Raw genomic sequence first — 18588 nt, 5'->3', positions numbered from 1 at the left:
TTGGTTTCAGTTTCGCAATTTTTAAAATTTTAAACAATTTAAATTGTCTAGCTCTTTATATCAAAAATTTTTATTTAAACCTTCAATAACCGATCCCATTTTTCTCTTATGGAGAAATAAGGGGATCTGTTTATTTGCAGATTTATTTTGTGATGGTCGATTGATGACTTTTGAAGAGTTAATTAGCAAATATTCTCTCCCTCATACACACTTCCTGCAATATCTTCAGGTTAGACATTTTTTACAAAAATACTTATCTAAGTTTCCATATATGCAAGTATCTGATTTGTTGGATACTATTTTGAATATGAATCTTTTAGTAAGAAGTTCCATTGATAGAATTTATAATTTATTGTTATTGCAAAAAGATAACCTTTCACTAAAGATTAAACAAGATTGGGAGAGAGAACTTAATGTGACCTTTGTTAATGAAGATTGGTTGCGAGTTCTGAAAATGGTCAATTCTTCTTCGATATGTGCCAATCACTGTTTAATTCAATTTAAAATTGTTCACCGTTATTATTTAACAAAGGAGAGACTATCTAAAATATTTCCTAACATAAACAATTATTGCGATAGGTGTAAAACTGAAGTAGTTATTTTGTCACATATGTTCTGGTCATGTTCTTCATTAAAAAAATTTTGGAAATCTTTATTTTCTACAATTTCTGAAGCTCTGAAAATTAATTTACAACCTAACACATTGACTGTTCTATTTGGAATAGTTCTGCATCATATTCAGGGTATTTCATCTTCAGACCAACATGTAATTGCATTTGTTACATTGTTGGCAAGAAGGGCTATTTTATTGAAATGGAAAGATACCTCTGTCACTACATTAATTCAATGGTTTTCTCAAGTAATGTTATGTCTTAGTTTGGAAAAAATTAGTAGAATTTTTGATCCTCGATTCGATTTTGAGAGAAGGTGGGCTCTTTTGCCAAATAGTATCATTTAATTTGAATTAATTTATATGGTTTCCTTCCAATTTTATTTTATATAAATGTTAACTGGTGGTTGATGATTTTTCTTCTTTATATATATAGATGATGGTAAGATGTATTGCTCCGGGAGTTGATTCCTAATGGGTTTTTTCCTTTTATTTTCTTTTTTCTTTTTTCCTTCTCTTGTAGTTAGTGGGGTTTTTATTTTTAGTTAGTTGGGGTTCTCTTTTTTCCTTTTTTTCTTTATTAAATAATTATTTTTTCAGTATCATATATTATTCTTTTGTTAAGCTTTTTTTCTTCAGCTTTATTAATTATATAAATATCAACTTGCTGAAGTCTTGTATAATTTTATAGCTGTAGATTATGTATTAATAAAAAGATTTTAAAATGAAATCAAAATCCACATTTGTCACCACATACAAGATTTGTTTACTTGTGGATATCCACAGTAAATACAAGAAACACACAAAAAAATCAATGACAGACTGACATGAACAGGTCTGACAATCAATATGCAAAAGGTAACAAACTGTGCAAATGCAAAAAGAAAAGAAAAAGCACTAAATATCAAGAACATGAGATGAAGAGCCCTTGAAAGTGAGTCCATAGGTTGCAGGAAGATTTCAGAATCAGAAACAGAATCAGGTTTATTATCAATGGCATGTGACATGAAATTTGTTAACTTAGCAGCAGCAGTTCAATGCAATACATAATACAGAAGAGGAAAAATTAATAATGAATAAAATAATAATAAAAAATAAGTAAATCAATTACTATATATGTATATTGAATAGATTTTAAAAAGTGCAAAAAACAGAAATACTACATATTAAAAAAAGTGAGATAGTGTCCAAAGATTAAATGCCCATTTAGGAATTGGATGACAAAGGGGAAGAAGCTGTTCCTGAATTGCTGAGTGTGTGACTTCAAGATTCTGTACCTCCTACCTGATGGTAACAGTGAGAAAAGGGTGTGCCCTGGGTGCTGGAGGTCCTTAATAATGGACGCTGCTTTTCTGAGACACCACTTCCTAAAGATGTCCTGGATACTTTGTAGGCTAATACCCAAGATGGAGCTGACTAGATTTACAACCTTCTGCAGCTTCTTTTGGTCCTGTGCAGTAGCTCCTCCATAATCCAAAAAAAAGATTTTTGTTTTGAAGAGCTTGCTGTTGTTTTTCATTAGCTTTCTTGTTCTGGGGTTTGAAGGGGGGAGGGAACTCTAATTCCAACATTATTCATAGAACCTTTAGACATTTGTATTATTCAGGATGTTTTTTTCTGTCCTGTTTTTCTTGTTTTACACTTTTGCCCAAGAGCTGTTACTTGAATTTCTGACAATGTTTATGCCTGCTATCCTCTATTTTTTTAAAGGACAATGGTTAGTCTGTTGAATTTTCTAAGCTAGAATGTTAAGGGATTGAACCACCCTGTTAAAAGAAAGAAGGAGTTTTCACATCTTAAACAGCTTAATGCAGCATTTTTTTTGTTGCAGGGAACACACATTCGTAGTTCTGCTAACTCCCGTCTTATGTCTGGACGTGTGGGGCAGCACTTCCATTCAACTTTTCAGGCTAAAGCCAGGGATGTTTCAATTCTTATAAACCAAAATGTTCCCTTTGAGCTTCATAATAAAGTATCTGATACAAATGGTCGTTTTATTATTGTTTCGGGAAAATTATATAACACATTGGTAGTCTTGGCTAATTTACATGCCCCCAATCTGGATGATGTGGAGATTTTTGATCATTTCTTCATTTTGATCATTCAAAGCTTACAGAGAGATTTAGGCCAGTTAGAAGAGTGGGCTGAATGATGGCAGATGGAGTTTAATGCTGATAAATGTGAGGTGCTACATTTTGGTAGGAATAATCCAAATAGGACATACATGGTAAATGGTAGGGCATTGAAGAATGCATTAGAACAGAGCGATCTAGGAATAATGGTGCATAGTTCCCTGAAGGTGGAATCTCATGTGGATAGGGTGGTGAAGAAATCTTTTGGTATGCTGGCCTTTATAAATCAGAGCATTGAGTATAGGAGTTGGGATGCAATGTTAAAATTGTACAAGGCCAATTGGTAAGGCCGAATTTGGAGTGTTGTGTACAGTTCTGGACACTGAATTAGATAGATAGATAGATAGATAGATAGATACTTTATTCATCCCCATGGGGAAATTCAACTTTTTTTCCAATGTCCCATACACTTGCTGTAGCAAAACTAATTACATACAATACTTAACTCAGTAAAAAAATATGATATGCATCTAAATCACCGTCTCAAAAAGCATTAATAGCTTTTAAAAATTATAGGAAAGATGTCAACAAAATAGAGAGAGTACAGAGAAGATTTACTAGAAAGTTACAGAGAAAGGTTTAACAAGTTAGGTCTTTATTCTTTGGAGCGTAGAAGATTGAGGGGGGACTTGATAGAGGTATTTAAAATTATGAGTGGGATAGATAGAGTTGACGTGGATAGGCTTTTTCCATTGAGAGTAGGGGAGATTCAAACAAGAGGACATGAGTTGAGAGTTAGGGGGCAGAAGGGTAACACGAGGGGGAATTTCTTTACTCAGAGAGTGGTAGCTGTGTGGAACGAGCTTCCAGTAGAAGTGGTAGAGGCAGGTTCGGTATTGTCATTTAAAGTAAAATTGGATAGGTATATGGACAGGAAAGGAATGGAAGGTTATGGGCTGAGTGCAGGCCAGTGGGACTAGGTGAGAGTAAGTGTTCGGCACGGACTAGAAGGGCCGAGATGGCCTGTTTCCGTGTTGTAATTGTTAAATGGTTATATGGTTCTTCTCTTTATTGCCTGAGCTGAGTTCATATTCTCTCATATTGGGTGGTGACTTTAACTGTTGATTAGATCCAGTTTTGGATCGATCGTCCTGCATTCCTAGATTACCAAGTAAATCTGCTCTATCAATTCATTCTTTCCTTTCTAATCATGGTACCTCGGATGTATGGCGTTTTCTTCATCCAAATATGAGAGATTATTCTTTTTTCCACATGTCCATCATACTTCTAGAATTGACTATTTTTTAATTGATAATCAGTTGATTCCATCTGCTTGCTCTTGTGAGTATCGGAGTATATTGATTTCAGATCATGCCCCAGTCACCCTGTCTATAATTCTTGCTGGTTTTTCCCAAATGAATAAGCATTGGCATTTTAATCTGACCTTGTTGTCGGATAATGAGTTTGTAAAATTTATGGAGGACCAGATAACTCTTTTAAAAAATACTAACATGTCACCTGAAACCTCAAGTCAGGTTGTTTGGGACACTATGAAAGCATACCTAAATGGTCAAATAATTTCATATACTGTGAATTTGAATAGAAAGACCCATAAAGAGCAATTAGACCTGGTTAATCAAATTAAAGCAACAGACCAACTATATGCCCAGACGAAAAATCCGGAGCTGTATAAGAAACGAGTGGAACTTCAAACTAAGTTTGACCTTATTTCCATATAATTTTCCATATATACAAGATTCTGACCTGTTAGATATTATTTTAAAAATGAACCCTTTAGTGAAGGGTTTTATTGGGAAAATTTATAATTTATTGTAACAGCAGTACAATTACCCTTCACTTAAGATTAAGCAAGATTGGGAGAGAGAGCTTAACATAACTTTGATAACAGAAGACTGGTTGCGGATTTTGAAGTTGGTCAATTCTCCTTTGATCTGTGCCAATCACTCTTTAATTCAATTTACAATTGTACATCGTTACTATTTGACAAAGGAGAGACTGTCTAAAATGTTTCCTAATGTTGATAGTCGGTGTGACAGATGTAAAACTGAGACAGCCACATTGACACATATGTTTTGGTCGTGTTCTGTATTGAAACATTTTTGGAAGTCTATTTTCTCTACAATTTCTAAAGATTTAAAAATTTATTTACAACCTAATAAATTGACAATTTTATTTGGTATAATCCCTCAATATCTTCATGGTATTTCTTCTTCAGACTAACAATAATTGCATTCATTACATTATTGGCCAGAAGGGCTAGTTTGTTGAAATGGAAAGATGCTTCTGCTCCTACTTTGATCAATGGTTTTCTCAGGTGATGTTATTTCTTAGTTTGGAGAAAATCAGAAGTCGAACTTTTGATCCTTGATTCGATTTTGAGTAAAGGTGGGGCTCATTCGCCCGCTACTATCATCTGATTTGAGTTAATTAATATGGTTTCCTTTCAAATTTTCTTTAAGTGGATTTGAGTTGGCAGATTGATGATTTGTTTAATGGAAGCTTGTATGATGTATAGTTCCGGGGTTGTGCTCCCAATGTTTTTTTTTTGCTTTTTTTTAAAAAAAGTTAGTAGCGGTTTTACTTTTAGTTAGTAGGGGTTCTTTTTTCCCTTTTTCTTTCAAAAAATATTTGTAACACTTTACTTTTTTTATTATTATTGATATATTGCTTAGTTTTGTTAATCAGTTATTTGCTAATTTAATTCCTTATTGCACATAATGACATATTGACTTAATGTATCCTTTTGTTTGTCAATCTTCAATAATAATTAATAAAAAGATTTTAAAATGAAAATGACCTTATTTCCACTCACCTAATTGAACGCCAACTTTTGGAAAGTAAAAGCTGGTTTTATATCCATGGTGATAAATTCAATAAATTTTTAGTCAACCAACTAAGACGCTCTAAAGTTAAACAACATATTTGTTGAGACAGGCCAGACTGCGCAGGTGCGTGACATCAGCCAGTTGAGTGCGAACGGTTTAAAAAGGGCAAAGAATCTGCAGAAGTTTTTGATTCAGAAGAAAAAAGCAGCGGGAGAGCACCTAAGGATTTCCAGTGGGAAGACATTTTGAGTTCTCGGCGGAAGAGAAAAGCCAGACTGCGCAGGCACGAGATGTCAGCCAGTTGAGTGCGAACGGTTTAAAAAGGGCAAAGAATCTGCAGAAGTTTTTGATTTAAAAACGGTTTAAAAAGAAGGCAGCCATATCCAGCGGGCAGTGGAGTGAGAGGCAGCAGAGTGAAAGGGCTTTGGCTCCATGGGCTTCGGTGGTAATGGGAAGTAGTGAGGCAGTTCTTGATTGCAAAAGGAGGTAATATGTATGTGAGGCCAGTTTTCTGTGGTCAGTGTCAGATGTGGGAAGTCCTGGAGTTTCCCGGCGTCCCGGACGGCCACATCTGCACTCAGTGCATCGAGATGCAACTCCTAAGGGACCGTGTTAGGGAACTGGAGCTGCAGCTCGGTGATCTTCATCTGGTCAGGGAGAGAGGAGTTACAGACAGGTGGTCACGGGGGACAGAGAAATGGGTCACAGTCAGGAGAGGGAAAAGGAAGAGTCAGGTAGTAGAGAGTACCCCTGTGGCTGTACCCCTTGATAATAAGTACTCCTGTTTGAGTACTGTTGGGGGGGGGGGGGAGACAGCCTTCCTGGGGGAAGTGACAGTGGCCGTGCCTCCGGCACAGAGTCCGGCCCTGTGGCTCAGAAGGGTAGGGAAAGGAAGAGGAAGGCAGTAGTGATAGGGGACTCTATAGTCAAGGGTTCAGACAGGTGATTCTGTGGACGCAGGAAAGAAATTTGGATGGTAGTTTACCTCCCAGGTGCCAGGGTCCGGGATGTTTCTGATCGCGTCCAAGATATCCTGCGTGGGAGGGAGAACAGCCAGAGGCCGTGGTACATATTGGTACCAATGACATAGGTAGGAAAAGGGAAGAGGTCCTGAAAGAAGACTACAGGGAGTTAGGAAGGAAGTTGAAAAGCAGGACCTCAAAGGTAGTAATCTCGAGATTACTGCCTGTGCCACGCGACAGTGAGAATAGGAATAGAATGAGGTGGAGGATAAATGCGTGGCTGAGGGACTGGAGCAGGGGGCAGGGATACAGATTTCTGGATCATTGGGACCTCTTTTGGGGTGGGTGTGACCTGTACAAAAAGGATGGGTTGCACTTGAATCCCAGGGGGACCAATATCCTGGCGGGCAGGTTTGATAGAGTTGTTGGGGTGGGTTTAAACTAGTTTGGCAGGGGGGTGGGAATCAGAATGTGAGTGCAGGGATTAAGGTAGAAAGACAAGGGCATGATGCTAAGAGTTCTGAGTTGATGAGGAAGGACAGGCAGGGGACAGAACATAATTGTAGCCAGTTAAAGGGGTTGAAATGTGTCTATTTCAATTCAAGGAGTATTAGGAACAAGGAGGCTGAACTTAGAGCATGGATTAGTATGTGGAATTACGACGTTGTGGCCGTTACTGAAACAAGGTTGGATGAAGGGCAGGATTGGATGATGGAGGTCCCGGGGTTCAGGTGTTTTAAAAGGAATAGGATGGGGGGTAGAAAAGGGGGGGGGGGAGTGGCATTGCTGGTCAGGGGTAGTATCACGGCTATAGAAAGGGAGGATGCTGCAGAAGGAGCGTCCACGGAGTCAGTCTGTGTGGAAGTCAGAAATAGGAAGCGATCAATCACTGTGCTGGGAGTAGTCTATAGGCCCCCAAACAGCCCTCGGGACACCGAGGAGCAGATAAGCAGGCAGATTTTAGGATGGTGTAGGAAATACAGGGTAGTAGTTATGGGTGATTTCAACTTCCCTCATATTGACTGGCACCTACTGAGTGCAAGGGGGATAGATGGGGCTGAATTTGTCAGGTGTGTTCAAGAAGGATTCCTGACACAGAATGTGGACCTGCCGACGAGAGGAGAGGCTATACTGGATCTAGTTCTGGGTAATGAACCTGATCAGGTGACAGACCTCTTGGTGGGGGAGCATTTTGGTGAGAGTGACCACAACTCCCTTAGCTTCAGCATAGCTATGGAAAGGGATAAAAACAGACAAAATGGTAAAGTGCTTAACTGGGGAAGGGCTAACTTTGAAGGGATGAGGCAGAAACTGACGAGAGTAAATTGGAAACAGATGTTCAAAGGGGAAAGCACAGAAGTAATGTGGGAGAAGTTTAGGGACCACTTGAGCTAGGTTGAAACATGTGAGGCAACTCGTCAAGAGGAAAAAGGAAGCATATGTGAGATATAAGAAGCAGGAAGTAGGAGGGGCTTATGAGAAATATAGGGTAGCCAGGAAGGAGCTAAAGAAAGGACTTAGGAGAGCTCGAAGGGGGCATGAGAAGGCCTTGGCATGTAGGATTAAGGAGAACCCCAAGGCGTTCTATGCATATGTGAAGAATAGGAGGATGACGAGAATGAAGGTGGGACCACTAAAGGATAAACAGAGCAACATGTGCCTGGAGGTGGAGGAAGTTCAGGAGGTCCTAGATGAATACTTTGCTTCAGTATTCACAAATGAAAAGAATCTTGATCAGGATGAGGTCGAAGTAGAGTGGGCCTGTGTGCTGGACAATGTGGAGATTAAGGAAGAAGTAGTGCTGGATCTTCTTAAAAACATTAAGATTGATAAATCCCCAGGGCCGGATATGATACACCCCAGGTTGTCGTGGGAATTGAGAGAAGAGATCGCAGGAGCATTAGCTATGATCTTTGAATCCTCTTTGGTTGCAGGGGAAGTGCCGGAGGACTGGAGAATGGCAAATGTAGTTCCCTTGTTTAAAAAAGGTAATAGGGAAAAACCTGGGAACTATAGACCGGTGAGTCTTACGTCAGTGGTATGCAACCTACTGGAAAGGATTCTTAAGGATAGGATCTACGAGCATTTGGAGAAGTACAGTCTACTCATGGATAGTCAACATGGCTTTGTGAAGGGAAGATCGTGCCTCACGAGCCTGATTTGAGTTTCTTGAAGAGGTAACAAAAGAAATTGATGAGGGTAGGGCAGTGGATGTGGTCTACATGGACTTTAGCAAAGCATTTGACAAGGTCCCTCATGAGAGACTCATCCAGAAAGTCATGAGGCATGGGATAAGTGGAACCTTGGCTGTTTGGATAAAAAATTGGCTTAAAGGAAGAAAGCAGAGGATAGTTGTGGACGGAAAGTATTCTGCCTGAAGGTCGGTGACTAGTGGAGTGCCCCAGGGATCTGTCCTGGGACCCCTGCTTTTTGTGATTTTTATAAATGACCTGGATGTAGAGGTGGAAGGATGGGTGACTAAGTTTGCGGATGACACGAAGATTGGAGGAGTTATGGATGGAGCTGTAGGTGCTCGAAGGTTACAAGAGGAGATAGACAGGCTGCAGAGTTGGGCAGAAAAATGGCAGATGGAGTTCAATCCGGACAAGTGTGAGGTGACGCATTTTAGAAGGACAAACCAGAAGACTGAGTACAGGATTAATGGTCAGTTACTTAAGAGTGTGGATGAACAAAGGGACCTTGGGGTTCAAATCCATACATCCCTCAAGGTCACTGCACAGGTTGATAGGGTAGTTAAGAAGGCCTATGGGATGCTAGGCTTCATTTTCAGGGGGATTGAGTTCAAGAGTAGAGAGGTCATGTTGCAACTCTACAAATCTCTGGTGAGACCACACTTAGAGTATTGTGTTCAATTCTGGTCACCTCATTATAGGAAGGATGTGGAAGCTATGGAGAGGGTGCAGAGGAGATTTACCAGGATGTTGCCTGGATTGGAGAACATATGAAGCAAGGTTAGCAGAGCTGGGACTTTTCTCTTTGGAGTGTAGAAAAATGAGAAGGGACTTGATAGAGATCTACAAGATTATGAGAGGCATAGATAGGGTGGATAGTCAGTACCTGTTTCCCAGGGCAGCAATAGCAAACACCAGAGGGCATAGGTACAAAATTAAGGGAGGGAAGTTTAGGGGAGACATCAGGGGTAAGTTTTTTACACAGAGGGTTGTGAGTGCCTGGAACGACTTGCTAGGGATGGTGGTGGAGGCTAAAACCTTAGGGGTATTTAAGAGCCTCTTGGACAGGCACCTGGATGAAAGAAAAATGGAGAGTTATGGGGTAGTGTGGGTTTAGTACTTTTTTTTAAGGATTATATGGGTCGGCACAACATGGAGGGCTATAGGGCCTGTACTGTGCTGTAGTGTTCTATAGTTCTATATTACAAAAATTCGAAAGGAAAATGGGAATATTATCTTGAATCATTCTGAAATTAACAATACATTCCAGAACTACCATCTCAACTCTATACTTCTGAAACCCCAGATGATAATATTCCTGTCGAGCATTTTTTATAGTTTAAATATTCCTACGCTTTCTCCAGATTTTAAAGCAAAACTGAATGCACCATTATCACTAGAGGAAATATCATCACCTATATCTGTACTGCAGTCTGGGAAATCTCCTAGACCTGATGGGTTCTCTGCCTAATTCTATAAATCATTTTCCTCAGAGCAAACACGAGGAAATCTGCAGATGCTGGAAATTCAAACAACAACACACACAAAATGCTGGTGGAACACAGCAGGCCAGGCAGCATCCTGACGAAGGGTTTCGGCCCGAAACGTCGACAGCGCTTCTCCCTATAGATGCTGCCTGGCCTGCTGTGTTCCACCAGCATTTTGTCTGTGTTGTTGTTAATCATTTTCCTCACTGCTTTCGCCTCACTAATGTTAGTTTTAACTGACTCATTTAAACATGGTAAATTGCCAGCATCATTTAATGAGGCATGTACATTCTTTTAGCGAGAAAAGGTAAAGATCCAATAGAGCATTTCTCGTACAAGCTGATTTCCTTGCTAAATGTTGATGTTAAAATTTTGGCTAAAGTTTTGATTCATAGATTGGAGAACATTCTATTTCTGAAGACCAGACTAGTTTTATTAAAAATTGCCTCCCTTCTTTTAATATACAGTGTCTATTTAATATCTTATACTCTCCTTCAGCTGGGATTCCTGAATGTGTCATTTCCCTAGATGCGGAGAAAGCGTTTGATCGTGTGGAGTGGAATTATCTTTTCGCGGTTTTAGAAAAATTTGATTTTGGACAAAGTTTTATTACATGGATTAAGTTGTTATATTTACACCCCACTGCTTCTGTCTTGACTAATTCTCAACAATCCCAAACTTTTAGTCTTAAACATGGCACCCGGTAATGGTGTCCTTTAAGTCCCTTACTTTTCGATTTGGCTATAGAGCCATTGGCGATTGTGTTTCGAAGTTGTGCTGAATTGACGGGGATTGGGGGGAGGGCATTGAGCTCAGAGTCTCTTTATGCTGATGATCTTTTACTTATATCAAACCTGACTACCTCCTTATCCCCAATGTTTTCACTCCTCAATAAATTTAGTCAGTTTTCTGGACACAACCTTAATTTACATAACAGCGAACTTTTTCCAATAGAGAAGCACAATCACTAGAATTTTAAAAGTAGTAAATAATCAATTCATTTACCTTGGCATTACAGTAACAAAAAATTATAAGTGTCTTTTTGGAGAAAATTTGACTAATCTTTTAAATCATACAAGACAGAACTTAGCACAGTGGTCTCCTTGTCCATGTCTTTCATAGGTCGAATTAATGTTGTTAAAATGTTTATTTTTATACTTATTTTTATTTATTTATTAATTTTTATACTTATTTCAATCTTTACCAGTTTTTATTTCTAAAGCTTTTTTTTTGATTTGTTAGATTCTATTATTTTGTCCTATCTATGGAAGGGCAAACGTCCCAGACTAAATAAAGCTCATCTTCAAACCCCTAAAAGGGTAGGTGGTATGGCCTTGCCTAATTTTCATTTATATTACTGGGCAGCCAACATATGTTCTCTTATCTTTTGGTCTTACTTATATAATCAGTCTGCTGCCCAATATGGGTGGCAATGGAGTTGAACTCTAATAAGAATCTCTCTATCTCCGTACTTCCTTGCCATTTGCCTAAATCAATTGTTAATCCAGTTATCAGACACACTCTGAGAATATGGGCTGAATTCAGAAAACATAATGGGCTTCACAGTTTTTCTCTCTAGTCCTATTCTACATAATCATCTTTTTCTGCCTTCTATGCAGGATTTAACATTTCTAGTTTGGCACAGAAAGAGCATTAGGTGTTTTGAAGATCTTTTGAACTTTTGAACAATTGTCTGTAAAGTTTGGCCTACCTAACACTCATTTCTTTAGATATCTCTAAATTAGACATTTTATCAACCCTTAAATACCAAACGTTCCTGAGGGACCTGTTAAAAATGCTGTGGATTTGTTTCTTTGTAAGAATCCATTGGATAAAAGTTTAATTTCTATTATTTGAGATATATTAATGTTGTTGAAGCGAGCCCCCTTCGACAAAATTAAAACAGCCTGGGAGCATGATTTAATTTTTTTTTGTCCGACAAGGTTTGGGATTCAATTCTCAAGTCAGTTAATTCAACTTCTCTATGTGCTCAACACTGCCTTTTACAGTTCAAGGTGGTACACAGGGCTCAGATGTCTAAAACTAAATTGTTGCGGTTCTATCCTAATTATTGGTCCCTGTTGTGATGTGCAAAGGGGGCGAGGCCTCTCTTATTCATAGTATGGGGCTTGTTCTAGCTTGGAGAAATTCTGGAGAGGTGTTTTTTTTAACTTTATCTCACAAACTTAATTGCTATTTGGAACCTAACCCTCTGATTGCTCTTTTCAGCACTTTGGGAGAAGCTGACACGCATTTAACTCTGACTAAGCATCGTACATTGTCTTTCGCCTCTCTTTTGGCCAGACGTGCAGTCCTTCTTAAGTGGAGAGATATTGACCCACCCACTCATGCTCAATGGCTTAGAGATATTATGCCCTGTTTAGACCTCAAAAAGATTCATTATTCAATTCTTAATTCAGATATAAAGTTCTAAAAGGTCTAGGGACCTTTTCTTGAATATTTCCATAATTCCTGTTTAGATTAAGGGGGCATGCCTCCCTTCTTTTTTTTCTTTTGCATTTAAATCCCTTACTTCCAGCTTCTTACAGTTAAGACTTATGGTTTTTTTTTCATGTGTAAACATATTATAGTTTAGGTAGTAGGCAATATGCCTCCTTTTTATAAATACAGCTCTGTGGTGATATAGTTCTGATTAACTTTTTTATATATTGTAATAGTTGGCTTGGAGTTGGGTAGTGGGAGGGTGGGGTGGTAACTAACTTTATATGATTCTACTATGGGTGCTTTGCTTAATTGTTATGAATTGTACTTTGACATGTTTGTTTTGCACTGTATAAACTTGTTTTTAAATTTTTTTTTTGTTTTGTTGCATTGTAAAAACTCATAAAAATTTTTTTTAAAGTCTTTTCTCCTTGTTCCAAAATGCGGATCGGGTCATCGAAAGTGTACCTAAGGGGATGTTGGTGTGCATTGTGGTGGATGAAAACAAATGAAGCTGAATATAGGTCATCAGGAACCCAGGAGTGTTGTACACATGATGGGAGATAGGAATAGGTGAAAAGAAATTGACATTACTGAGGAGGATGGAATGCTGCTGAGAGGCCGACCAGGTGATCATGGTGTCAGGAATGAAATCACCAGGCACTAATAATGGCTACCCATATACCAACTCTGCCATGGTCGACTGGAGGTCCTCTTTTGGAGCAGTTCAGAGCCCCAGCAGGACCCACGGGAGACAATCATGCCAACACTCAGAGAAGTTCTCAGCATAGCCTTTAAGGAGTTGTGAAACTGCTTGTGTAGGCCATGGGACCAGAACACCAAAGTTTTGGGCCATTGCAGCCCAGATGTCTGAGAAGAATCGAGGATTGCATCAGAGGAAATAGTAGATAGGGTGCAAAATCAAGCAACCAGGTGCCAATGAATGCCCAAGCCAAATCTGCAGCTGTCGTCAATGCTAAAGGGATGACCTCTGGCCACCTAGTGCTATGGTCAACTGAGATAAGACGGTGCGTGAAACAGTGGGGGTGTGAGGGGAAAGAGGACCAAGAAGGTTCACATTGACATGATCAAACCGTCATTCAGGGGCCTCAAAAGGTGCCAATGGCACCTGAACATGACAGTTAATTTTGCCCGCTGGCACTCCACACAGGCTGCAGTCCAATCACGTATGTCCTTTCTGAGGCTGTGCTGAACAAACTTTATAGTAACCGGTTTCTGTGACGCCTTTTGGCCCAGAGGCAAGAGGCCATGTATGGAGTCAAAAACAGTCTGTTTCCAGTTTGTGGGCATGATGGGGCAGGGGCAACTGATTGAGAGATCACACAGAACAGATACCCCAGCTTTCCCAAACATAATGTCAGCCAAACACAAGCCCGTGACTGCTGTTATGGGTCAATAACTTGGTTGGCTGCCAAGCCAGCAAAATTAATCCCTACGTGTGGCCTCAACAGCTGACCATGGGAAGGAATCAGCTACAGCATTATTTTCCCCTTGATATGCTGATATGTGTTGTGAACTCAGATATGTAGGCCAGGTGGTGTTGCTGCTGTGCAGATCAAGGGTCTGACTTTTTGGCCATTGCGTGCGTGAGAGGTTTGTGGCCAATGAACGCTGTGAAATGGCAACCTTCTAGAAGAAAACGAAAATGGTGACAACCAAATACAGACCAAAAAGCTCACAGTCAAAGGAGCTGCACTTCCTTTCGTGGGGATGAAGCTGCAGAGTGAATAAGGTGCATCCAACTGTTTGTGCACAGCACCCACAGCACAGTCTGAAGCTTGATGATTGTGGGTGCGCTGGAGAGCACATGCGTCAGTAGAATCCTGTTAGGAAGAGCTGATTTAGTCATCAAATGCCCTGGCCATGCCTGTTGACGAGTCAACTGCTTGATGAAGGGTATTACCTTCAAACGTACTCTACAGGGAGAGCTCAAGTCCAGCAACTCGTGGGATGGAGCAGCAATAGCAATTTATACCTAAAAACTCCTGTAGTATTTTTTGCAGTGCGGGGTAATGGGAAATCCATAATAGAGGCTACTTTTGATGGGAGGGGTTTTGCACCGTCTGTGGAGATGTGATGGCTGAGAAAGTCAATGGTTGACAACCCCAACTGGCATTTAGCAGGATTAACAATCAATCTATGTTGGCTTAATCACTTGAAAAGTGTGTGGAGATGAGACTGGCTTCAGATTTGGAAGCATGGGCAACAAATACGTCATCCAAGTGAACAAAAACAAAATCTTCATCTTTTAATACAAAGTTCATCAACTGTTGTAAAGTTTCTACTGCATTTTTCAGTCCAAACAGCATGTGCAGAAACTCAAAAGAGCCAAAAGGGATTGCCACAGCTGTTTTGGAATGTCCTCTGGGCACACAGGCACCTGATGGTAGCCCCTAACTAGACTGACTTTGGAAAAAATGAATGTTCAGCTAAACTTGCTGGTAAGTCTTGAATGTGTGGGAACAGGTAGTGATCAGGGGTGGTAGCTTCATTAAGGGATCAGTAATCACCACCTAGGTGCAACCACCAACGGACTTTGGGACCACATGGGGTTAACCCCAGGGGCTATTCGACCAGCGTACAATGCCAAGTCTTTCAATGTTGGAAACTCAGCCTTTGCAGTTGCCAGTTTTTCTGGGTCCAGTCTACAAGGCATAGGCATGGACTGGCGGGCCAGTTATGGGAATGTGGTGTTTGACCCCATGGTTTGCGACTGTAGTGAAAAATGTGGGTGTGACAAGGTCTGGGAATTCACCACATTCACATGTTGAGTAAATTCACATGTGGTGGTGCAAGCACTTGACATAGTCATTGTGGGTAAATTACTGGGGGAGCAGGGTAAGGACCCAAAGTCCTTGACATCCACAAGCTGGTGTTACAGACCAGCAACAATAGATGGAGAATGGAGTCGAGGAATTATTGCAAAACAACTAAATTTATTAACATTTACGCAGAAATATAGAAAATTAAACAAATGACTAACTTAAACAGAAGTTAACGGTGATATGCGTCTATAGCTCCCAAACAGTCAAACTTAGAAACAATTCTTAAGAAAGTCTTATTCAAGCACAGTCTTAGAGTGGCAGAAAGTCCAGGTAATTCATGAAATAAGTGAGAGGAGAGACTTGTATATTCACAATGCAACGAAGAGACGATCTTGGAGATTCACAATACAGCAGAGAAGCGATCTCGCAGAGATGAAGAAACAGTTACTGTAGTTTGCAGCCACAGAGTACCTTTTCCGAAGAGTCCAAGAAGAGTGAGATTTCACAGAGTAACTGACAGGGAATGCCCTTTTGCCGAAATGGTCACCACATAACACCCGAAACCATGCAGGTGTTAACCAAAAATGTGGGGCATAATCCACGTATGGATTATACGAAATGTCAGTCACATTCGAAATGCACAGAGCGCTGCCGGCTAACCCAATCCTTTGGGTTCGTTCGAAGCCTGCAATCGTCACTCTCACTCTTTCTTCCTGTTGATTCCTTAATGAGCGACTGCCCACTAAATGACTGCGACTCTTTTTATACCGTTGGGCATATGTCATCACGTGACTCTCACAGAAACAAAGTCATGGGTTCCCTGTAAACCACGTGATGTCCTCAGGAATCAAAACTACAAGCTTCCAGCAAAACTAGATCATAGATATATCACACTTAGTAAATGAAACTAATATCACAATACTGGCAGTTCTTAAGATCAACCAACGGTCCTTGGGCACACAGGAAATCTGCACCTAACAGAGGTCTAGCCACTTTAGCCAGGATGAAATCCCATGTATAACATCACCCACTGAAGTCACACATCAAGTCCCGCATGTCTGGTTGCTGTTGCCGTTGGTAGCCTCCAGCAAGGGTTTGTCGCTCTTTGCCTTCTCATCTGCAGGCGATGCTGGCAGTACATTCACTTGAGCACCTGTGTCACACATAAAGTATTGCCCTGAAAGAGTGTCTGTAATAAATGGACACAGTGTTCACAGACCCCTGATGGCCTGAATTGCTGGCTCTGTTGACGCTGCAAGGCAGTCAGCACCTCCTGGCGTTCGCACCAAAGCGCGAGTGGTAAAAGCACAGGCCCGACATTGTCTGTTTGGCACCAGTGGTGTTGGGAGCCTTGCTGACTGAGCTTATTGAGGTACAGAAAGGAGGAGGAATGATGTACCATTGCTTAGCTGAGTATAGATGATCAGCCATTTTAGCAAACTCACTATAGTCCATCATAGGTGTATTAGCGAGGGCTATACAAGCTGGACAGGCATTTGTTGCATGAAGAGTTCATTAAAAATAAAACAAGGATGGTGATTTCCCATGAGAGACAGAATGTGGTCTATTAGCTCTGAGGGGTTGCAATCGCCAAGGCTGGGCAAGGAAAGCAACAGTTTAGTGCACTCAGATTCCAATAGGCGAAAAGTCTGTAACAAGTGTGTTTTCAGTGATTGGTATTTATCATGTTCAGGCGGGTGTTCTTGCAGACTCACTATTCTCACAGCCGTGAAATTCCTGAGGGATGCTACCATAACGCCACTGCCTGTAAGCAGCTTGTACATTCTCATGGTGATTATGTGGGCTTCCTCGTGTCATAGTGATAAAAAATTACAGTGCAGATACAGGCCTTTTGACCCATCTAGACCATGCTGCACACTGCAGTGATCACAGTTCAGAAGTACAGTATGTCTACTAGAGAATCTAATAACTTTGTGAGCTGTCTGCAAAACTTCGCCATTGGTAGCTGATGTCAGAATCTTCTAACGATTATTTTAATCATAGAACATTCTATGCTCTATGAATCTAAGACTTCTGGAAATTGAGTGTATAGACTCAGTTTGCATTGCTCTATCAATAAATCGTCATATGAACTTATTGTCATACACACTATATGAAAAACACAAGTATATGTGATCTTACTAGTTCCAAATGCTGGGAATGTAAACAAAACAGATTTAGAAGAAAACACAGGTGGAAAGGCCTTTGATAGTTACCCAAGGAGGCTAGCCCCTGCAATCCACATCCTGCACCCCCAACTCCCAGAGCTCGCAAATGTGGCCAACAGCGCCCGATCATCTGTAGACTGCGGTTGTTGAACCGTGTTGGCTGGTGGCTGGCGGGGAGAACAGAGAATGAGAAATTAAAACAAACTACATCACCACACCATCACGTCATAGAAATGACAGGCAACACTTATAGAAGCAAATGAGCATTTGGTATTTCAGGTTGAAACCTTCAGCGGTACTAGATAGGGTGAGATAGCCAGTATAAAAAGGAGTGGGGATGAAGTGGAGACAACACTCGCAGGTGATAAGTGGATTCAGGTGAGGTGTATGATAGGTGAGGGAATGAAGACACTGAGAATGATGTCAGAAGCTGAGACATAGCAGACAGAAATGACAAACGGCTGAAGATGATGGAATCTGATAAGCGTTCCTGGTATAGAGGGAAGGGAGACACAGGGAGGAATGTGTAAGTGATGGACAGAAGTTGAGGTTGGGATAGGGGAGAGGAAAGAGATAGAATGATGGTACCTGGTGGCATCAGAAGAGAACGGAAAGGACAACGGTTACTCATAACCAGAAGTTACAGAATTCAATGTTCAAATTTGAAGTACAGTTGTCAAATTTTACTTTGTAATTTTACATTATGTTTGGCCCAGTAGATAAAATCTCCCTTTGATACTATTACAACTAAGAATCATAAGACAAAGAAGCAGAATAAGGCCATTTGGTTAATCGAGGCTGCTTCACCATTCCATCGAGGCTGATTTATTATCCCTTCCAAATTCATTCTGTGCCAGGATCAGGAATGTCTCAGATTGGGTTCACTGCATTCTCAAGAGTGAGGGTGAGCAGCCAGAAGTCTTGGTACATACTGGCACCAATAAAATAGGTAGAAGAGCTGAGGAGGTCCTGAAGAGAGATTTTAGGGAGCTAGGTAAAAAGCAGAGAAACAGGATCTACAGG

The 18588-nt window shown here is 40.5% G+C and overlaps 1 protein-coding gene across 1 annotated transcript in view; it reads right to left on the bottom strand.

The window, feature by feature from the left end:
- The window catches only part of LOC140725861 (F-box only protein 41-like), a gene marked incomplete at its 5' end in the record, with an annotated part of 371488 nt that overhangs the window by 129954 nt on the left and 222946 nt on the right, over positions 1 to 18588 (bottom strand). Inside the window, one exon of the mRNA XM_073041806.1 lies at positions 17614 to 17732. Coding sequence (XP_072897907.1) covers positions 17614 to 17732 — 119 coding nt within the window. The remainder of the gene's footprint in view (positions 1 to 17613; positions 17733 to 18588) is intronic.

This window comes from Hemitrygon akajei, chromosome 4 (assembly GCF_048418815.1).
Source record: "Hemitrygon akajei chromosome 4, sHemAka1.3, whole genome shotgun sequence".
Lineage (NCBI taxonomy): Eukaryota > Metazoa > Chordata > Chondrichthyes > Myliobatiformes > Dasyatidae > Hemitrygon > Hemitrygon akajei.
This window is presented reverse-complemented; position numbering and strand designations above follow the sequence as displayed.